The sequence below is a fragment of the Nomascus leucogenys genome, chromosome 2 (assembly GCF_006542625.1).
Source record: "Nomascus leucogenys isolate Asia chromosome 2, Asia_NLE_v1, whole genome shotgun sequence".
NCBI lineage: Eukaryota > Metazoa > Chordata > Mammalia > Primates > Hylobatidae > Nomascus > Nomascus leucogenys.
Genome location: NC_044382.1, coordinates 44,479,304 through 44,499,167, shown reverse-complemented (window position 1 = coordinate 44,499,167; position 19,864 = coordinate 44,479,304). Strand labels below are relative to the sequence as shown.

Here is a 19,864-nt window from a genome sequence, read left to right as displayed (position 1 = left end):
TTTTGCTTTAGAAAATTAACTCCACAAGCTACTAAAAATACTATCAATTAGATCAGAAAAGACATTTGGTATGTATGTGTTCCTCAAACATTTGAGAAAGGGGATATGCTATAATTTCCCTGTTGGTTCCAGATTCAACACAGCACAAAGCAAGAAAACTTTTATTTACTACACTCACAAGTATGATTAAGTGTTCCTGTTTACTCTGGTAGGTTAAAATATCAAATATTAGTTCCCACAGAAGAACTTTTTTTAAACATCTAATCCTATTCGAAGGATAAAAGGGGGAAAAACTCATTAAATGTTGAACACTGCCACTTTAAGTACCATTTTTGTCTTCGGGTGAATGTACATAAGACTAAATCATGATCCAACAACAGTTTTCTATTTGGTTTCACTAGTATCACTCAAAGAACTTGACACAGGCTAATGCTTTAACACTTTCTTATCTGAGACAAATTTAACTCTAAGAACATATGACTCAACAATGTACAAAGATTTAAGAATTTGCCAATCTGTCAATCATTTTAAAGAGTCCATATAATATACACATAGCAATATAATATTCATAACCAGAAACTGCACTAAGTAAACACATCATTTAGTTTAAGCTCTACCTGAAAACATGCTGTTTTATTAAAACAAAACCCAAAGACTTAAATCTCAAGTTATATGGTTTTACAATTAAGTCTTACTGAAGCAGCACAGATTTCCTTTCTCACGAACAAGTTAATATGCAGGAAGAACCCACAAGGTGCACACCAACAATGTGACAAATTGTAATATGTGAAATACAAATAAATCCTGAAGTTAATCTGAAGAATGTCAAGGAGTTACCAGAGAGGTTATGTAGTGCCCTTGATTTTTATTTTATCTACATGTCTACAAATTCTAAAATTTACTCGATTTAACTTTTTTAATAAACAGCACCAGTCTTGCCCATTGATACAATTAAAATTTGACCTTCTCAGTTCTTAGTTCACAAGTTTATTATGAAAAACACTGCAGTGCTCTTGTGCAGTCACATCGTCTTACAGGAAGGGGAAAAAACAGTTCTGTTCAAAACAACTCACCAGGTTCTGACAAGAACAAAGAACAACATGGGGCTGAGATTTGAGTAGGGAATAAACTGAGTGCAGACAAATCATATAATTAAATTAAACGGTATCCCTGAAAATAAAAAGAATGATTTCAAAACTCACAAGTAGAAGGGAGGCCTTGGTACTTATTTTTAAAAATGTTCATTAAGCTCCAATGATTGTTTGCTGCTATCCTTATCTACAGTCATGCTGAGTAAAGCTATAGCTAAATGGAAGTTAAATTGTATTCACGAGGTGTTAATGTTTACATCTTATTATCTGCAGTCTCTCAGAGAAAGCAAAAGTAACTACAAATAGCGCTATGCCAGAAACTGGTTTCTTGACCAACAATGTCGCTTCAGCATGCAATGAACTGTTTCATTCTAAAGTGGTCACGGCTGTTGATGACAAGAGGCTTTGTATGTTTATATGGCACATCTTTTGGTCCATGTGAAAACAAGTTTTTTGAATGTTAACTATTTTCTGACACTTTGGAGTTACTGTTGCTCTTCCCATTTCCATTAGGTCGATATATGGTTCATGGCAATACTGTACAAGTTTAAAATTTCATTACAGGAAGTAGTCTGGGGTACGACGAGTAACATGTGGCTCGCCTCTACGAGGTGCTGGGTCAAACTGCAAGCTGAAAAACAAGACAGATTCATGGTTTATGTTCCAAGACCTCCATGTACTGACAATCAAAATCAAGAACATGAGTCTTCCAAACTTTACACTTCCTCTTCAATTTCGGCTTGTCTTAATGTAACAGAACCTTAATGATAATGGTCTGTTAACTGTACTCCCCTTGAAAGAGCCAAGGCAACTTCAGCCACAGAGACTATGCTTTTATAAAAACATGGTTTTTACCTTGACTGAAATTTCAAACAAAACAAAACATGGTTGGCCAGGCGCAGTGGCTCGTGCCTGTAATCCCAGCACTTTGGGAGGCTGAGGCAGGCGGAACACGAGGTCAGGAGATCGAGACCATCCTGGCTAACATGGTGAAACCCCATCTCTACTAAAAATACAAAAAATTAGCCGGGCGTGGTGGCGGGCGCCTGTAGTCCCAGCTACTCGGGAGGCTGAGGCAGGAGAATGGCGTGAACCCAAGAGGCGGAGCTTGCAGTGAGCCAAGATCGCACCACTGCACTCCAGCCTGGGCGACAGAGTGAGATTCCGTCTCAAAAAAACAAACAAACAACAAAAAAACACAAAACATGGTTTTAAAAGTGAAAAACCTAGTAATTCATACGAAGATCTATATATAATAAGTTCCTGTTGGTGTGTTTCAATGTAGATCCATTAAAAAAAAAAACAAAACTTAAAAATAAAAGTTGGAATCTAACATAGCATAATCCTTTAATAAACACTTTTTGGAGACGAAGTCTCGCTCTGTTGCCCAGGCTGGAGTGCAGTGGCGCAATCTTGGCTCACTGCAACCTCTGCCTCTCAGATTCAAGCGATTCTCCTGCCTCAGCCTCCTGAGTAGCTGGGATTACAGGCAGGTGCCACCACACTGGGCTAATTTTTGTAGTTTTAGTAGAGAAGGGGTTTCCCATGTTGGTCAGGCTTGTCTCGAACTCCTGACCTCAGGTGATCCGCCCGCCTGAGACTTCCAAAGTGCTGGGATTACAGGCGTGAGCAACCGCGCCTGGCCCCCTTAAACTCTTAAAGCTCACATTTAAACTGTGTATTCAGGCGGGGCACTGTATCTTATACTTGTAACCCCAACACTCTAGGAGGCCAAGGTGAAAGGATCACTTCAGCCTAGGAGTTGGAGATAAGACTGGGCAATATAGTGACACCCTCTCTCTCAAAATAAATAAACCAAAAACCTACATATGCAGTAATGCAATAAAATGTTCAGGTAGAAATACTTACAAAGAGTATTTTAGAGTATCGTCAAGTTCCATGATTGCAGCTTGGTTACCACAACGATAACAATAGTTTGGAGCACTGAAAATCGTTACTACATTCCGGTCATGGCACCAGTTATATCCCTACAAGGAAAAGGAGACAAAAATCTTACTTTACTCCTTCAATTCAACTAAATGTTACTTCACTCAAGAGAGAAAAAAATCTCTACTCATTCCCAACCCTGCCAAAGGGGCTTAAGAAATGTTAATGCTTTTTTTCTGGATGACTTAATAATTTGCTGTACTTCATACAACCTGTAAGATACACATGTATTTATTTTCCCCCTAATTACGAAACTTTTTTTTTTAGTACAAAAAAAAAAAAAGAAAAAGGCTTTTAACAAACAGCAGCAACCACCAAAGAATGAAATGCTTCTCATGTATCTGCCTTGCTGTAAATGATAGTGTCTCATTAGCCTCTTCTATTGCAGTGGCCTTAAAACATGATTTAAGAATGAGTATTTAAGTGGCCATTCCCTAGAGAAGTAGATACTTAATTCTGGAGACCAGAACCTTACCAATTTTGTCAGTCACAGGTAAAGGCCTGTAAGTTGTTCACTGCTCAGGAACAAATGCAATATGCCTCTAGGATCTCTAGCCTCATTTCCTCAAAATCCATCCATCTGAATGCATGAGCTACTTTTGTTACTTTTTGTTTAGTATTGTTCACAAATTTCTTTATCTTTAGCAAAGTCAGATTTTATTGATAACCACAGAGCTGTACTAGTATTAATCTAATTAGGACCTTATTTTAAAAATATGCTAATCAGTGCGCCATGTCAAGAACTTTTGCCTCCTTCCCTTCTTTCAAATCACCTGTAATCGTACCATCCAAAGGACCACTTAAAACATTTTCGTGCATTTCTTTCCAGTCTCTCCTACATACATACATGTTAAATATATGAAATAACACTGGGATCATAAAATATTATACACGCACTCCAACTTCCTATATCTTACTTTCCCACTCTTAAATCCCAAATACTTCCTAGTCATTCAGATTTCTCTGAAAACATGTTAATGGATTCATTGTAACCAAAAGCTTGAGCTTTTAATTCTAGTAGTATGCATCTACTGAAAAGGCTTAGGCTATGGTAAACTCATCAGAAGGAATAGATGGAATTTCTCACAAATGTCATTAATTTAAAACTCCCTAATATCTTCTTTCCTTAAGTTTACTAAAAAAACAAAACTATTTCAGAGAACACAGCATACCTCCATCACTAGCTGGTGAGCTCTAGACACCAACGTGAGGCCATTGGCATGATTAAATGTCTCAGAAATATCTTGCCCAAAGGTGTAACCAGCTCCTCGAGGAGATATACCCCAACCACCACGGTCATCTGGATCTGACCACAGCAAGTCACACATTGGACCCTAAAAAATAACTTCAAGTTATAAAATGCCTTTTACAAACATGGTTAACACATTATTTAAGTAATTCATCAGAAGCAGCACCCTAAGTCACCCTTTTTGAGTGATGTTTGTGGACAATGCTAATAGACTGTGCAGTTGAAGTCAAACATCTGCATCAAGTAAGATGTATTTTCCAGCAGACTTTATGAGACACAGTTGACATCCATGGGACCCAGCAGCAACATGCCCTAATTAATCTGCCTACATTATGCAAATTTCAGAGTCTAAGACAGACAACCTAGGTCCTAATAAGCCCAGCTCCACAGCTGTTGTGATCTTGGCAGGTTTCTTAATGTCAGCTTCTTTTGAACAACAGGGCAGACAAGAGTGCTCACACCTCAAGTTGTTTTTGAGAATTATATGAGAATATATCTAATGAACTTACAATTAAACTTCTCCACTCCCTAGTAAGTTTTCTGAAAATATTTTATCAAATACAAGTCATACCTCATGGGGAACTTCTTGTAGGCGATCAAGGGCTCTGATATGATCCAGTGTATCTATAGATGGCGAGAGACCACCATGTAGACAAAAGATCTGAAAAGAGTGGTTTAAAAGGTTAACCTTACCTAAAGAATTTGTAAACATTCTTGGCTGGGCACAGTGGCTCATGCCTGTAACCCCAGCACTTTGGGAAGCTGAGGCAGGAGGATTGCTTGAGGCCAGGAGTTTGAGACCAACCTGAGCAACAGAGCAAGACCCTGTGTCGCTATAAAAATTTTTAAAAATGAGCTGGGCACCCCCATCACTTGGCCCCTCTGGTGTTTCTGTGCTCTGCCTGAATGAGACTTGACTTTGCAGGGTTCATCTTTGCTCCAGCCCACTCTAAACTATTGAGTACACTCCCGTTCTTCGTAATAGACCATCGCTGTCACACCCAGACTCCACCTCAAACAGCTCCTTTGAGAAAACTTCTTGGATATCACTCCTCCCCCCTGCCAGAGACTAGTATCTTCATACTCATAAAATTTTATTGTAAGTTCTTTTGTATGCACATCTACCTAAGCCAATAATTAGCTCCTTACATCTCCCAAACTTGTCCAAAAACAGTCTGAGAGGGTAAATGGGCTACATCACCCACCCCTGTGATCCCACCATATAGTTCAGTGCCTGATATAAAGAATAATGCACTTAAAAAAGTTGGACACATTTGTCAAATTAAATTTTTTTTAAGTTTGAATGAATGCTATCAATATCTACTAAAAAATATCCCCAAAGGGGTGTAAGAGTGGAAAGAGTCATGAGCATCTGAACACTAAAGAAAGCAGATTCTCTGAAATAATCAGCAATGAGTTTTAGATCCACATACCTGCCCATCCACCAAGGCAGTGAGAGGAAGATAGTCAAAAAGATCTGTAAAATATTTCCAAACATTTGCATTTCCGTATTTTCTTAAACACTCATCATAGAAACCATAAACTTGTGTGATCTGTCTGCTCTCATGATTCCCTCGAAGAATGGTGATGCGTTCACGGTAACGAACCTAAAACGATAAAATGCAAAACATAAACAACTAGCTCTTTCAAAAACCAATGAAAATTCAAGAAACTTTCTATAGAAAAAAAAGCAGTTACAATTTTGTTTAAAAAACAGCACACATCCTCATATCATACTGAACCAAAACCACAGCTCTACAAAATTTTTAAATGCCCATGGGGTGTTTGCCCACCTCATCTCAACTAAAATCAAACTCCCTCTACCACCAACTTTATACCAAACATAATCAATGGGCTATAAAACCCCATAAATTACTTTACAGTTCAGTAATTTTTCACAAATTTATAGTTATGCAACAATCACCACAATCCAGTTTTAGTACCTTTCCAATATCCCAAAAAGATCCCTCCTGCAGTCACTCTCCACTCCCACTCTAGCTCCTGGCAACCACTGATTTACTTTCTGTCTTGAGTTTGTCTTTTCTAGAAATGTCATATAAATGGAATACAAAATGTAGTCTTTTGGCTAAATATCACTTAGGATATTTTTGAGGCTCACCCATGTTCTGGCATAGATCAGTGGTTTGTTCCTTTTCATAGTTGCACAGTCCTTCACTGTATGGCTATACCATTTTTTGTTTCTCTACTCACAGGTAAGATGAACTGGCAATTATGTTACTGAGGTTTTTGGCTACTATGAATAATGTTGCTATAATCATACGCATGGAAGTTTTTCTGTGGACATATGCTTTCATTTCTTTTAGGAAGATTCCTAAGAATATAATTGTTGGATCACCTGGTAATTAACTTTTTAAGAAACAGTCAAACTGTTTTTCAAAGTACCTAGACCATGTTATATTCCCACCAGCAACGCATGAAGAGTTTAATCTCCGGTATTAACCAACACTTGGTATTATCAACCTTACTGATTACAGCCATTCTAATAGATGTGAAGTAGTATCTCAGTTACTTTAATTTGCATTTCCCTGATTACAACTGATATCAAGCATCTTTTCATGTGCTCACTGACCACTCATGTATCATCTTCTTGGGTTAACTATCTATTCAAATATTTTGCCCATTTAACAATTATCTGTCTTGTTATTGAGCTGTAAAAGGTTTGTTTTTTTTTTTAATATCTGAATACAAGTACTTTTTTTCTGGTGTCATCTTTTGAAGAAACATAATCTTAATTTTGATAAAGTCCAATTTTTCAATTTTTTATGGATTGTGCTTTTGTTATATCTAAGAATCTTTACCTAACCTGACAAAGATTTTCTGATTTATTCTGGAAGTTTTGTACCTTTAGCTCTTACATTTAGTTCTACAATACATTCTGATCCATTTGCTTCAGCACCATTTACTGAAAGAAACATCCTTTCCCCCCGGTATTCTTTTGCTAAGGCTGCCACAACAAAGCATCAGAGAATAGGTGGCTTAAACAACAGAAATTTACTTCCTCACAGTTCCAGAGGCAGAAGTCCAAGATCAAGGTGTCAGCAGAGTTGGTTTCTTCTGATGGCCTCTCTCCTTGATTTATGGATGCTCATCTTCTCCATCTGTCTTATCTTCTCCCCATCTGTGTCCTAATCTCCAATAAGGATACCACTTACACTGGATTAGGGTCCAACCATGTGACCCCACTTTACTTTAATTACCTGTCCAAATACAGTCACATTCTGAGGTGCTGTGGGTTAGGACTTAGACAAATGAATTTTGGGGGCTACAATTCAGCCCATTAACCTCCATGAGTAAGTTTCTTTCCCCCCAGATAGGGTCTCACTCTGTCGCCCAGGCTCAAATGCAATGATGTAGCTCACCGCAGCCTCAAATTCCTAGGCTCATGCAATCCTCCCACCTTAGCCTCCAGAGTGGCTAGGACTACAGCACATGTCACCATGTCTGGCTAAAATTGTTTTCTGAAGAGATGGAGTCTCACTAGGTTGCCCAGGCTGCTTGCATAAACTCTTAAAGGTAGCACATTCGTTCCTCTTTGAGCACTGGGATTCATTCTGGGTTTTTAGCACAGGTTAGCTCTTTTCATAGTATTTGGAGTCACTGCAGAAACCTTCCACCATCTAGTCCAACTCCTTCATTTTACAGATGCAGAAAATAACGATCTCCAAAAATATTTTGTAGCACTTTACACAATTCAGATATTAATCAAGAAAATTCAGCTCACGCTAAAACCACATCTCACTGCTTCTCTAATATTAGGAAAGTCTGTGACAGCCATTTATCATTTTGAATATTCTTTAATAAAAATGAGTCTGTTGCCTAGGAAAAAAAAAGTCTCCCCAAGATTTTTGGGTAAAGGTAAAGTCAAACAATTTATTTAAAGGGAAAGGCGGAAGCCTGCCACCCTAACAGCTATTTACCATCTTTTGCTTCATGTTCATATCATCATCGGTACACTTTGCAAAGCTACAACTGGCATGTAATGCATGTAATTTTGGAACTTGCTTTTTTCGGTTATCATTTCTACCGTTATAGATTTTCGTTTTTTAAAGACACAGGGGTCTTGCTCTGTCACACAGCTGCAGTGCAGTGGTGCATCATGGCTCACTGTAGCCTTGACCTCCCAGGTTCAAGTGATCCTCCCACCTCAGCTTCCTGAGTAGCTGCGACTACAAGCATGCACCACTGCACCTGGCTGTTTTTTTAAACTTTTTGTAGAGATGGGGTTTATATTGACCAGGCTGTTCTTAAACTCCTGGACTCAAGTGATCCTTCCCGCCTTCCCCAGCCTCCCAAAGTGTTGAGATAACAGGCGTGAACCACTGCACCCAGCCTATTCTAGATTATTACTGTCATGGTTAATGGCTGGAAACTATTCAACTGAGATAAACCATATGTACATACATAATGTATGTAATGTACATAATATTCACTGTTAAATATTTACAGCAAATGTTTCCTTGAATTTCTTTCTCAGAAAAATTCTTTTTTTTCTTGAACTTCTTCCTCAGTATTTTTTTTTTTTGAGACAGGGCCTCACTGCTCCCCAAGCTAGAGTTGTAGGGTGGCAAAATCAAGTCTCATTGCAGCCATGACCTCCTGGGCTCAAGCACTCTCCCCACCTCAGCCTGAGTAGCTGGGACTACAGGCCTGTGCCACCACACTTGGTTAATTATTATTATTATTTTTCTGTAGAAGAGGTCTCACTATGTTGCCCAGGCTGCTCTCAAACTCTTGGACTTAAGCAATATGCCCACCTTGTCCTATCCTCCCAAAGTGCTGGGATTATAGCCACAAGCCACCATGACCAGCTGATTTAAACATTTTGACATTTGGTATGTTTATACATTTATAATACTTCAAAAGTATCTAAAAACACAAACCTAATTATATTACCTCTCCATACACCAATTTACTGAACTAAAATATCTATTTGACCAGCCCTCTAACATTTTTCTTTTCTTTTTTTTTTTTTTTTTTTGAGACAGTCTCGCTGTTGTCCAGGCTGGCATGCAGTGGCGCAATCTCAGCTCACTGCAACCTCTGCCTCCCAGGTTCAAGCAATTCTCCTGCCTCAGGCTCCAGAGTAGCTGGGATTACAGGCACCCGCCACCACCCCTGGCTAGTTTTTTGTACTTTTAGTAGAGATGGGGCTTCACCATGTTCTCCAGGCTGGTCTCAAACTCCTGACCTCAGATGATCTGCCTACCTCAGCGTCCCAAAGTGCTGGGATTACAGGCGTAAGCCACCACACCCAGCCTATTTTTTCAAACAATCTGACTGAGGCATTCATTCTCTTCCTTTTGTTTTGATTCTGTACCATCCCCTTACTCAGAACGCAGATGCCTATGATTTGTAAGTCCGAAACCTGAACATATGCATTCCTAAATGTGGAATTTTGTTTTAACATTCAGATAGAGAAAATAATTGGGAAAAAAAACTTTCAAGAGGACTGTCTTACCCATTTCAACATGCCCCAACATAAAATTGAAATTACCTTAAGAGCTACAAGCAGTGTAACTGTTTCAACTGAATAATATCCTCTGTCAACGTAATCTCCCATAAACAAGTAATTTGTATCTGGTGATTTGCCACCAATTCTAAACAGTTCCATGAGATCATGAAATTGCCCATGCACATCTCCACAGACAGTAACTGGACATCGAACCTCTTGCACGTTGGATTCTTTTGTCAGGATTTCTTTAGCCTACAGATGGGAGACAAAAATAAGGCAACACATTTGGCATTAAACAATATTAACAAAGATTTGTTTACTTACACTTAATGTAGCTTAAGGGGCAGACTCAGTCTAAGATAAAATTGCAGGCATTTATGATCCCATTAAAATAAGCAAGATGATTATAATCCATTGGCTATCTCACCCTGTTACCTAGGAAAAAAATGTGCATTCCTATCATCAATACCAGGAGTTTTAAAAAAACCTATCAAATAGCCATCTATCTAAATACTAATTGTTAGCTGTCACATAAAATCAACGAAAATGCAACAGGACATTCAGGTACCTACTTCCTTACCTTCAGAGTTCTAACTACAATGCAGCACTCAAAGATTCCTTTTTAATTCTTTTTTTGAGACAGGGTCTCATTTTGTCACCCAGGCTGGAGTGCAGTGGTATGATCACAGCTCACTGTAGCCTGGATCTTCTTGGTTCAGGGAATCTTCCCACCTCAGTAGTGGAGGCCACAGGCACATGCCACCATGGCTGGCTAATTTTCACAAACTTTTTTGTAGAGATGGGGTCTCATGTGATCCTCCAGCCTCATCCTCCCAAGGGCTGGGATTACATGCATAAGCCACCTCACCTCAGCCCTGTTTGACTTTTTAAAAACATGTTTTTGGCCAGGCACCGTGGCTCATACCTGTGAGAAAATCATTTGCTCAACCATCTGAGTGACTACTATGTACCAGGCCCCATGCTAGCAACTGGACATATAGTGGTGAACGAGATGGCTCATTCCCACTACCGTAGAGGGGAGAAGGACCACAAACAAGTAACCAAGCCAAAAGTACACTGTGTTAAGTGTCACAAAGGAAAGGGAGAGGGAAACTGGGAGAGACCACTTTACATAAGATACCAAAACAAATTACCAGAGAATTGTTGCTAATGAGCCATGACAACCACAGATGACAAGGACTGGGTTCAAAGCATTGGTATGCAATCTTAGCTGCACATTAAAAATCCCAATGCCCAGCCAGGCGCAGTGGCTCACACCTGTAATCCCAGAAATTCGTGAGGCCAAGGCGGGGGGATCACTTGAGGTCAGGAGTTTGAGGCCAGCCTGGCCACCATGACGAAACCCCGTCTCCACTCAAAACACAAAAAATTTAGCTAGGCATGGTGGTGCATGACTGTAGTACCAGTTACTTGGGAGGCTAAGGCAGGAGAATTGCTTAAACCTGGGAGGTGGAGGTTGCCGTGAGCCAAGATCGCATCACTGCACTCCAGCCTGGGTGACAGACCAAGACTCTGTCTCAAAACAAAAACAAAAACACCAATGCCCATCCCTTCCCCTAAAAAAGTCAGAATTTTGGAGAGTGGAATCAAGCCATCAATAATTTTTAAGCATCCCCACTCCTCCTTTTCCCAGTGTGCAATCGAGTTTAAGAACCACCGCACTTTGGGACGCTAAGGCGGGTGGATGGCTTGAGCCCAGGAGTTCGAGACCAGCCTGGAGTACAGTGGCGTGATCTCAGCTCACTATAACCTCTACCTCCCAGGTTCAAACGATCTTCCTGCCTCAGTCTCCATGAACAATTGGGACCACAGGTGTGCACCACTATGCCTATTTTGTATTTTTTGGAGAGGTGAGGTTTCACCATGTTGTCCAGGCTGGCCTCAAACTCCTGAGCTTAAATGATTTGCCCACCTCTGCCTCCCAAAGTGCTGGATTATAGGCGTTAGCCACTATACCGGCCTGAGATATCTATTAAATATGTACAACCCATTATTATCAAATCCTACTTCATTTTGATATTTTTCTCTGCAGGATAATTCCAACTTCCCATTTACTATCACTAAAAAACACAAATTCACTAGGCACATTCCATTAACCAAGATTGTCTGGCATTAATACCACATCTAGTGTTTTTTTAACACCTATCATATATTAATGAAAATAACTAAATGAAGTAAGTCCTACACTGAGAAGAAACTTGCAAAAGTTATTCAGAAGTTTTAAAAGGGCATAACATAAGAAAACAGATGGTTATACACCATGTAAATCTTGCCATAATGTAATTTTCACATTTAAATCTATCAGAAGTTAAATGTTAATATACATCTGTGAATATCTGTTTATCTACAAGGCTATTCTCTGTATTAATAATAAAAAGTTGACTTTCAGAACTGCCTGAAGTTCCTTACTACAAATGACTCAAAATTTCTATTCAAATCATGAAGGAAAATGAAGTCTAAATGCTATTTGTTGCTTTTATTTCGATTTAGGCAAATCACACCGATAAACAGTGTTATCTATTTTTTAAACTACACAAATTAGTAATACATTCTTGTAAAAAATTTTGGCACAGATAAAATGAAATGTTCCCTTTGAGCACCCTACACAATCCCACCCCCTCTGGGCAAAGTTACCAATAAAATTTTGATGTACAGATGCTCCTCAATTTGTAACACAGCTGCATCTAGATAATCCTATCGTAAATATAATCGAGTCAAAAGTGTGTTTTCAGCTTACAATGTTTTCAAGTTATGATACATTTATCTAGCTGTAGTCCCATCATAAACTGAGGGGTATATTGAATGTCTATCATTTTCACACCATTATTAAGTCAAAAAATCGGGGACTGTCTGTATATCCTTTAAAACTTTGTTTACAAAGTTTACACACATACTGTATGTCTACAGAAACAATAGTTTTCCTTTGCATTTTTAAATGAGAAACAATATTGTTCAGCAGCCTGCTTTTCTAACAATATATAATAATACATAACATTTATTGAGACAGCTGGTTAATTTCTCATAGCGGAGGCAGAGTATTCCCCTGACCAATTACAACGGCAGAGAGGTGTGAAACTACAGCAATATATATCCTCGTATTTTCTCTTCTGTATACATATGCGGGCACATTTCCTGAGAGAAGATACTATGAAGTGAACTTAACTAGTGTATCTAGTAGTTTGATTTTTAAATGTTGACACTATCAAATTGTCCTTTAAAATAAAAAGAACAGTTAACTCTTAAGTGAAATTTCTAACTTGTGAATCTAGAAAAGCCAACCAAAGCTCTTTCTTCCCTTCCTACCAAACTTCACAGACCAGAACAAGTATAATTAAATACTGGCGATAACAGTGGTATACAGTAGAAGCAACCATCCCTCGACCAGAGAAAGACAAAAAAAGAAAAGAAAAAAAAATCACCCAATCAACTATTAAGTAGATCTTAACAAAAACGCAACCTTGGAAAGAACCAGTTTTAAGCATGATTTTGGTTGTTTTGTTGTTGTTGTTTTTTTTTTTTTTGGTCTCAACTTACCAGCTCTCAGATAGTTACTACAATAAAACAGACTACACCAGAACACTAGAACAATAAAAGCTACAGATGTTCATATAAAAGATCATTTTGGGCTGGGTGCGATGGCTCACACCTGTAATCCCAAATCCCAATACTTTGCGAGGCTGAGGCGAGTGGATCACTTGAGGTCAGGAGCTCCAGACCAGCCTGGTCAACGTGGTAAAACCCCGTCTCTACTAAAAACACAAAACAGCTGGGTGTTGTGGTGCATGCCTGTAATCTCAGCTACTTGGGAAGCTGAGGCACGAGAATAGCTTGAATCTGGGAGGCGGAGGTTGCAGTGAGCCAAGATCACTCCACTGCCCTACAGCCAGAGTGACAGAGCAAGACTCTGTCTCAAAAAAAATAAAAGATCATTTTGGTGAGTGCAGCGGCTCATGCCTGTAATCCCAACACTTTGGAAGGTAAAAGCGGGAGGATGCTCAGGAGTTCAGAGACCAGCCTGGGCAACAACATATTGAGACCCCTCTCTACAGAAAATAAAATAAAAAATTAGCCATCTGTGATGGCACACACCTGCAGTTTTAGGTACCCAAAAGGCTGAGCTGGGAGAATCACTTGAGCCCAGGAGTTCAAGGATGCAGTCAGCCATGATCACTTGGCCCCAGGAGGGTCAAGGAAGCCGTGAGCCGTAATCATACCACTGCACTCCAGCCTGGTAGACAGCCATCTCAAAAAAAAAAATAAACAACTAAAAATAAAGATAAGCTGTGCTATCACAAGGACTTAGGCCTTGCAAATCCTGAAAGCACCTAATAAGAGCGGCTTTATGGATCACCTCCAGAGCCTCCAGACCTTTAGCAACCATCATTTTCAAAGATGGTTATACAATCTCAACTGTCTAGTTTAATACTCAAAGTAAATGGTAGAACCAGACTTTAAGTAACTTAATTTTGACATTTGAGGTTTTTTATTTTTAATAATCACCTTTTTACTCTGGCATTTTGACTTCTAATAAAGTCTCATATCACCTGAATTAAGGTGAAGGACAAGCAAAAGCAAAACACGCATACCAAACCTTTTGCTTCCCCTAAAACATTTTTCCAGGACCTCAAATTTCTTAGCTAATATGGTCAACATCTGGGAAAAAAATTAAGATAAAGTTTTTAAAAGAACGTAATTAGGGCCGAGCACAGTGGCTCATGCCTGTAATCCCAGCACTTTGGGAGGCCAAGGCAGGCGGATCATTTGAGGTCAAGAGCTCGAGACCAGCCTGACCAACATAGTGAAACCCCAGCTCTACTAAAAAGCCAGGAATGGTGGCACACACTTGTAATCCTAGCTACTCAGGAGGCTGAGGCAGGGGCATCACTTGAACCCAGTGGGCCAAGATCATGCCACTGCACTACAGCCTGGGTGACAAAGCGAGACTCCATCTCAAAAAAGAAAAAAAAGAATGTAATTAGTACCATGCTGGTTTTATCAGAACCCTTCTGAAATTCAGTCAAATGGTATAGACTGAAATGAATGAATTTCAAGCCAACAAAAATTTGGTATAAACTTCCAAGAACAAGGTTAAAACTGGAATGAGACTATTCTCTTAATAAGACTTTATCAGAAGTAACTGTGGGAAGTTAACATCTCATACTGTCCTAGAATCCAAAAATTTGCAGATTAACTTGAAGGAAAGCAATCTTTGAGGATGCTTTTCAAAATCTTTTTTTTTTTTTTTTGAGACAAGGTCTTGTTCTGTTGTCTGCGCACTGCAGCCTTATCTCCCAAGCTCAAGTAATCCCCCCACCTTAGTCTTCCGAGTAGCTGGGACTGCAGGCATGCACCACTGAGGACACTATCTTATTACCAATGTCCTCTCAGTATTCTGGTTTGGATTCAGAAATCCCACAACCTTATTTCCAACCCACTATAAAACAATCAGCTATAAGATAAATGACCCACAGATTCAACATTCTTGAATACAGGCCATCATAACCACTGTAGTAACATGAAATTACAAACAAAGCAGGCTTAAACTAAACTTCATAAATCATCCATGCTGTTTTTCATGGAAAACAATTTTTTTTTGTTTTGTTTTGGAGACAGAGTTTCGCTCTTGTTGCCCGGGCTGGGGTGCAATGGCGCGCAACCTCTGCCTCCTGAGTAGCTGGGATTACAGGTGCAAACCACGCCCAGCTAATTTTTTTTTTTTATAGTAGAGACAGGATTTCACCATTTTGCCCAGGCTGGTCTCGAACTCTTGACCTCAGGTGATCCACCCGCCTTGGCCTCCCAAAGGCTGGGATTACAGGCATGAGCCACTGCGCCCAGCAGAAGACAATTTTTAAAAGTACATGACCCAACAACGGATTCACTAACCACTTATTTATCATTTTTGGCTGAGCGCAGTGGCTCACGCCTGTAATCCTGGCACTATGGGAGGCCAAGGCGGATGAATCACTTGAGGTCAGGAGTTCGAAACCAGCCTGGCCAACGTGGTGAAACCCCATCTGTACTAAAAATACAAAAAAATTAGTCAGGCATGGTGGCAGGTGCCTGTAATCCCAGCTACTTGGGAGGCTGAGGTAGGGAATCACTTGAACCTGGGAGGCGAGGTTGCAGTGAGCGGAGACCGCACCACTGCACTCCAGCCTGGGTGACAGAGCGCGACTCCACCTCAAAAATAGTAACAGTAATTTCCTTAAGAGCACACAATAACTACAGGCATGCCTCATTTTACTGTGCTTCTCTTTATTGCACTTTGCATATGTTGCATTTTTTTATCAATCAAAGCTTCATGGCAACCCTGGGTGGAGCAAGTCTATCAGCACCATTTTCCCACCAGCATGTGCTCACTTCTTGTCTCTTTGTCACATCTTGGTACTTCTAAAATTATTTCAAACTTTTTCATTAGTATTGTATCTGTTATGGTGATATGTCATCAGTGATCTTTGATGTTACTATTGTAATTGCTTTGGGGCACTACCAACCGTGCCCATAAGACAATGAACTTAATAAATGTCATATATATTCTTACTGCTGCTGACCAGCCATTCTGTCTCTCCCTCTCCTTGGGCCTCCCTAACCTGAGACACAATATTGAAATTAGGCCAATTAATAACCCTACAATGGCCTCCAAATGTTCAGGTGAAAGGAAGAGTTGCATATCTCTCACTTTAAATGAAAAGTTAGAAATTATTAAACTTAGGAGAGGGCATATGGAAACTCGAGACAGGCCTAAAGGTAGGCTTCTTGCACCAAACTGCCAAGGTATAAATGGAAAGGAAAAGTTCTTTAAGGAAATTAGAAATGCTACTTCAGTGAACACACAAATAGTAAATAAGCCAAACAGTCTTATTGCTGATATGGACAAAGTTTTAGTGGTCTGGATAGATCAAATCAGCCACAACATTCACTTAAAAGCCAAAGCCTAATTCAGAGGTAGGTCCTAATTCTTCAATTCTATAAAGGCTAATAGAGGTGAGGAAGCTGCAGTAGTTAAGCTTGAAGCTAGCAGACTGGTTCATGAGATTTAAGAACCCATTTCCATAACATAAAAGGGCAAGATGAAGCATCAAGTACTGATATAGAAACTACAACAAGTTTCCCAGACGATCTACCTAAGATAAGTGATGAAGGTGGCTGCACTAAACAACAGGTTTTCAATGTAGACGAAATAGCCTTCTAGTGGAAGAAGATGCCACCTAGGACTTTACTACCTAGAGAAGTCAATGCCTGCCCTCAAACCTTCAACGGACAGGCTGACTCTTGTTAGAGGCTAATGTAGCTGGTGACTTTCAGTTGAAGCCAATGCTCATTCACCATTCTGAAAGCACTTAAGCCATTCTTTAGCACTTAAGAATTATGCTAAATCTACTATGCCTGTGCTCTAGAAATGGAACAACAAAGCCTGGATGACAGCACATCTGCTTACAGCATGGTATACTGAGTATTTTAAGTGCATTATTGAGACCTATTGCTCAGGAAAAAAAAAAAAAAAGATTCCTTTCAAAATATTACTGCTCAGCCTGGGCAACATACCAAAACCCCATCTCTACAAAAAAATTAAAATATTAGCTGGGCATAGTGGTACACACCTGTAGTGCCAGCTACTTGGAAGGCTGTGGCAGGAGGATTGCTTGAGCTCAAGAGTTCAAGATCAGCCTGGGCAATGTGGTGAGACCCTGTCTCTACAAAAAATAAAAATTAGCTAGGCCTGGTGGTGCACTCTGTGGTCCCAGCTGCTAGGGAGGCTGAGGCAGAAGAATTGCTTGAGCCCAGGAGTTCAAGGTTCCAGTGAACTATGATGATGTCACTGTACTTCAGCCTGGGCAACACCACCATCTCAAAACAAATAAATAAAAGCACAAAATGATTACAACCATGTCACAATTCTTTGCATTAAAAAAAGGCTGAAAAGCCCAGGCACAGTGGCTCACGCCTGTAATTCTATCACTTTGGGAGCCAAGGCAGGTGGATGACTTTAGGTCAAGAGTTTGGGACCAGCCTGGCCAACACAGTAAAACCCCATCTCTACCAAAAATACAAAAATCAGCCAGGTAAGATGGCACAGGCCTGTAATCCCAGCTACTTGGGAGGCTGTGGCGTGAGAATTGCTGGAACCTAGGAGGCAGAGGTTGCAGTGAGCTGAGATCGCGTCACTGCACTCCAGCCTATGCAACACAGTAAGACTCTCTCTCAAAACAAACTAACAAAAAAAGGCTAAAAAAAGAAACATTAAAAGGTTAAGATTTCAATGAAAGCTTTAAGATATATAACTATCTTATTCTTACCAACCAGAATTCTTCTCATTTCTATTACTTTTCAGTTTTTACCCACACAGACCTCTTATTTATAATTGATTGGCATCTCATTTTGTGTCCTAAAGTTTCATACTCACTAACTCGTTTCTACATTATAGTGATTTTTTAAAACTACATAATGCCCTTCTAAATAGACCTATACATGTACAGTATTATTGCTCATTTGAATTATTTCCTTTCAAGAAGCTTTAATTGTGGGATTATGGGGCAAAATAGCATTAACTTTTTTTGTTTCATACGTACTATAAAACTCAATTATGCCAATTTGTTATACAATAATAAATGAAATATACTCATTCTCAGCTATTTCAGATATACAATGTGATCTCACTAACTTAACTGGCATTTTTCATTTCTGAGTACAAACTTTTTATTCCATGTTTATTTACCATCAGTTATTTCTCCTCTTATACAAGTTGTCCATGCATATTTTTGAACATCTAATCAAGAGCTAGATGGTGTTCTTAAGTATTTGTATAAACTATTTTAAACTTATTTTAAGTAACTTTTTGGCATTTTGTTTCTCTTATTTTTTAAATATACAGCCAGAAATTTTCTATGCCCATTTTTGCGTTGCAATTTTATCCTACAATTATTAAGAAAAGTTACCACATCTCGCCATTTTCTAAGAGTTTTTCATTTTAAAATCTGTAATCCTAGGATTACACAACAACTACTCAAGCTTCTTTTTATATCAGCATCTTAAACCTGCATCGTTAATATTATGACATTAACTTTAAATGTTTAATAATGACCTTGAAGTATTTTGGAATCCTGCATCCAAAAAAAATAAAAAATAAACGAATTGGGACCTAGGGCTTGAGAAGTGTCTAATATTTATTTATTTACTTTTTTTTTTTGAGACAAGTTCTTGCTCTGTTCCCCAGGCTTGGAGTGCTGTAGCATGATCACAGCTCATTGCAGTCTAGATCTCCTGGACCCAAGCAATCCTCTTGCCTCAGCCTCAGAGTAGCTGGAACCACAGGCGTGCCACCACACCCAACTAATTTATTTTTAAAAATTATTTGTAGGGCTAGGTGCAGTGGCTCATGCCTGTAATCCCAGCACTTTGGGAGGCTGAGGCAGGTGGATCACTTGAGGTCAGGAGCTCGAGACCAGCCTGGCCAAAGTGGTGAAACCCCATTTCTACCAAAAAAAATACAAAAATATTCTGGGCATGGTAGCCCTCGCCTGCGGTCCCAGATACTCAGGAGGCTGAGGCAGGAGAATCGCTTGAACCCAGGAGGTGGAGGTTGCAGTGAGCCAAGATCATGCCACTGCACTCCAGCCTGGGTGACAGAGCAAAACACCATCTCAAAAAATAAAAATAAAAAAGTAAAAAGTTTGTTGTAGAGACAGGGTCTCACTATGCTGCCTAGGCTGGTCTTGAACTCCCGGGCTCAAGATATCCTCCTGCCTTGGCCTCCCAATGTGCTGGGATTATAGGTGTAAGTCACCAGGCCTAGCCTCTAATTCTTTAAAAGCCAGTCACCAATGTTTAATGTATACAGTAACTCCTAAGCAGACTCTCACTCCCTTCACCATTGAAAACAGATGACATTTCCTGAACAAATGCTATCTCAGAGAAAAGATGAGACTGAGATAATAACCTTTATTCTTCAAGTCTTAGGACTTGGGTACTCCAATGAAATCAGATTATGCCATTCAACAGCAAGGCCATCTGAGAGCAGCAAGTGGCTCTGATGGACAACAGAGTACTCTTGCCACTACACTCCAGGGAAAACACCCAAGC

At 39.6% G+C, this 19,864-nt stretch overlaps 1 protein-coding gene across 1 annotated transcript in view; it reads right to left on the bottom strand.

Annotated features, from left to right (window-relative positions):
* Nucleotides 1-600: 600 nt before the first annotated feature.
* The window catches only part of PPP2CA (protein phosphatase 2 catalytic subunit alpha), a 28,096-nt gene continuing 8,832 nt past the window's right edge, over nucleotides 601-19,864 (bottom strand). Inside the window, exons 2-7 of the mRNA XM_030829115.1 lie at nucleotides 9,803-10,012; nucleotides 5,721-5,894; nucleotides 4,859-4,948; nucleotides 4,211-4,372; nucleotides 2,961-3,079; nucleotides 601-1,722 (exon numbers count right to left, since the gene is read on the bottom strand). Coding sequence (XP_030684975.1) covers nucleotides 1,650-1,722; nucleotides 2,961-3,079; nucleotides 4,211-4,372; nucleotides 4,859-4,948; nucleotides 5,721-5,894; nucleotides 9,803-10,012 — 828 coding nt within the window. The 3' untranslated portion in view covers nucleotides 601-1,649. The remainder of the gene's footprint in view (nucleotides 1,723-2,960; nucleotides 3,080-4,210; nucleotides 4,373-4,858; nucleotides 4,949-5,720; nucleotides 5,895-9,802; nucleotides 10,013-19,864) is intronic.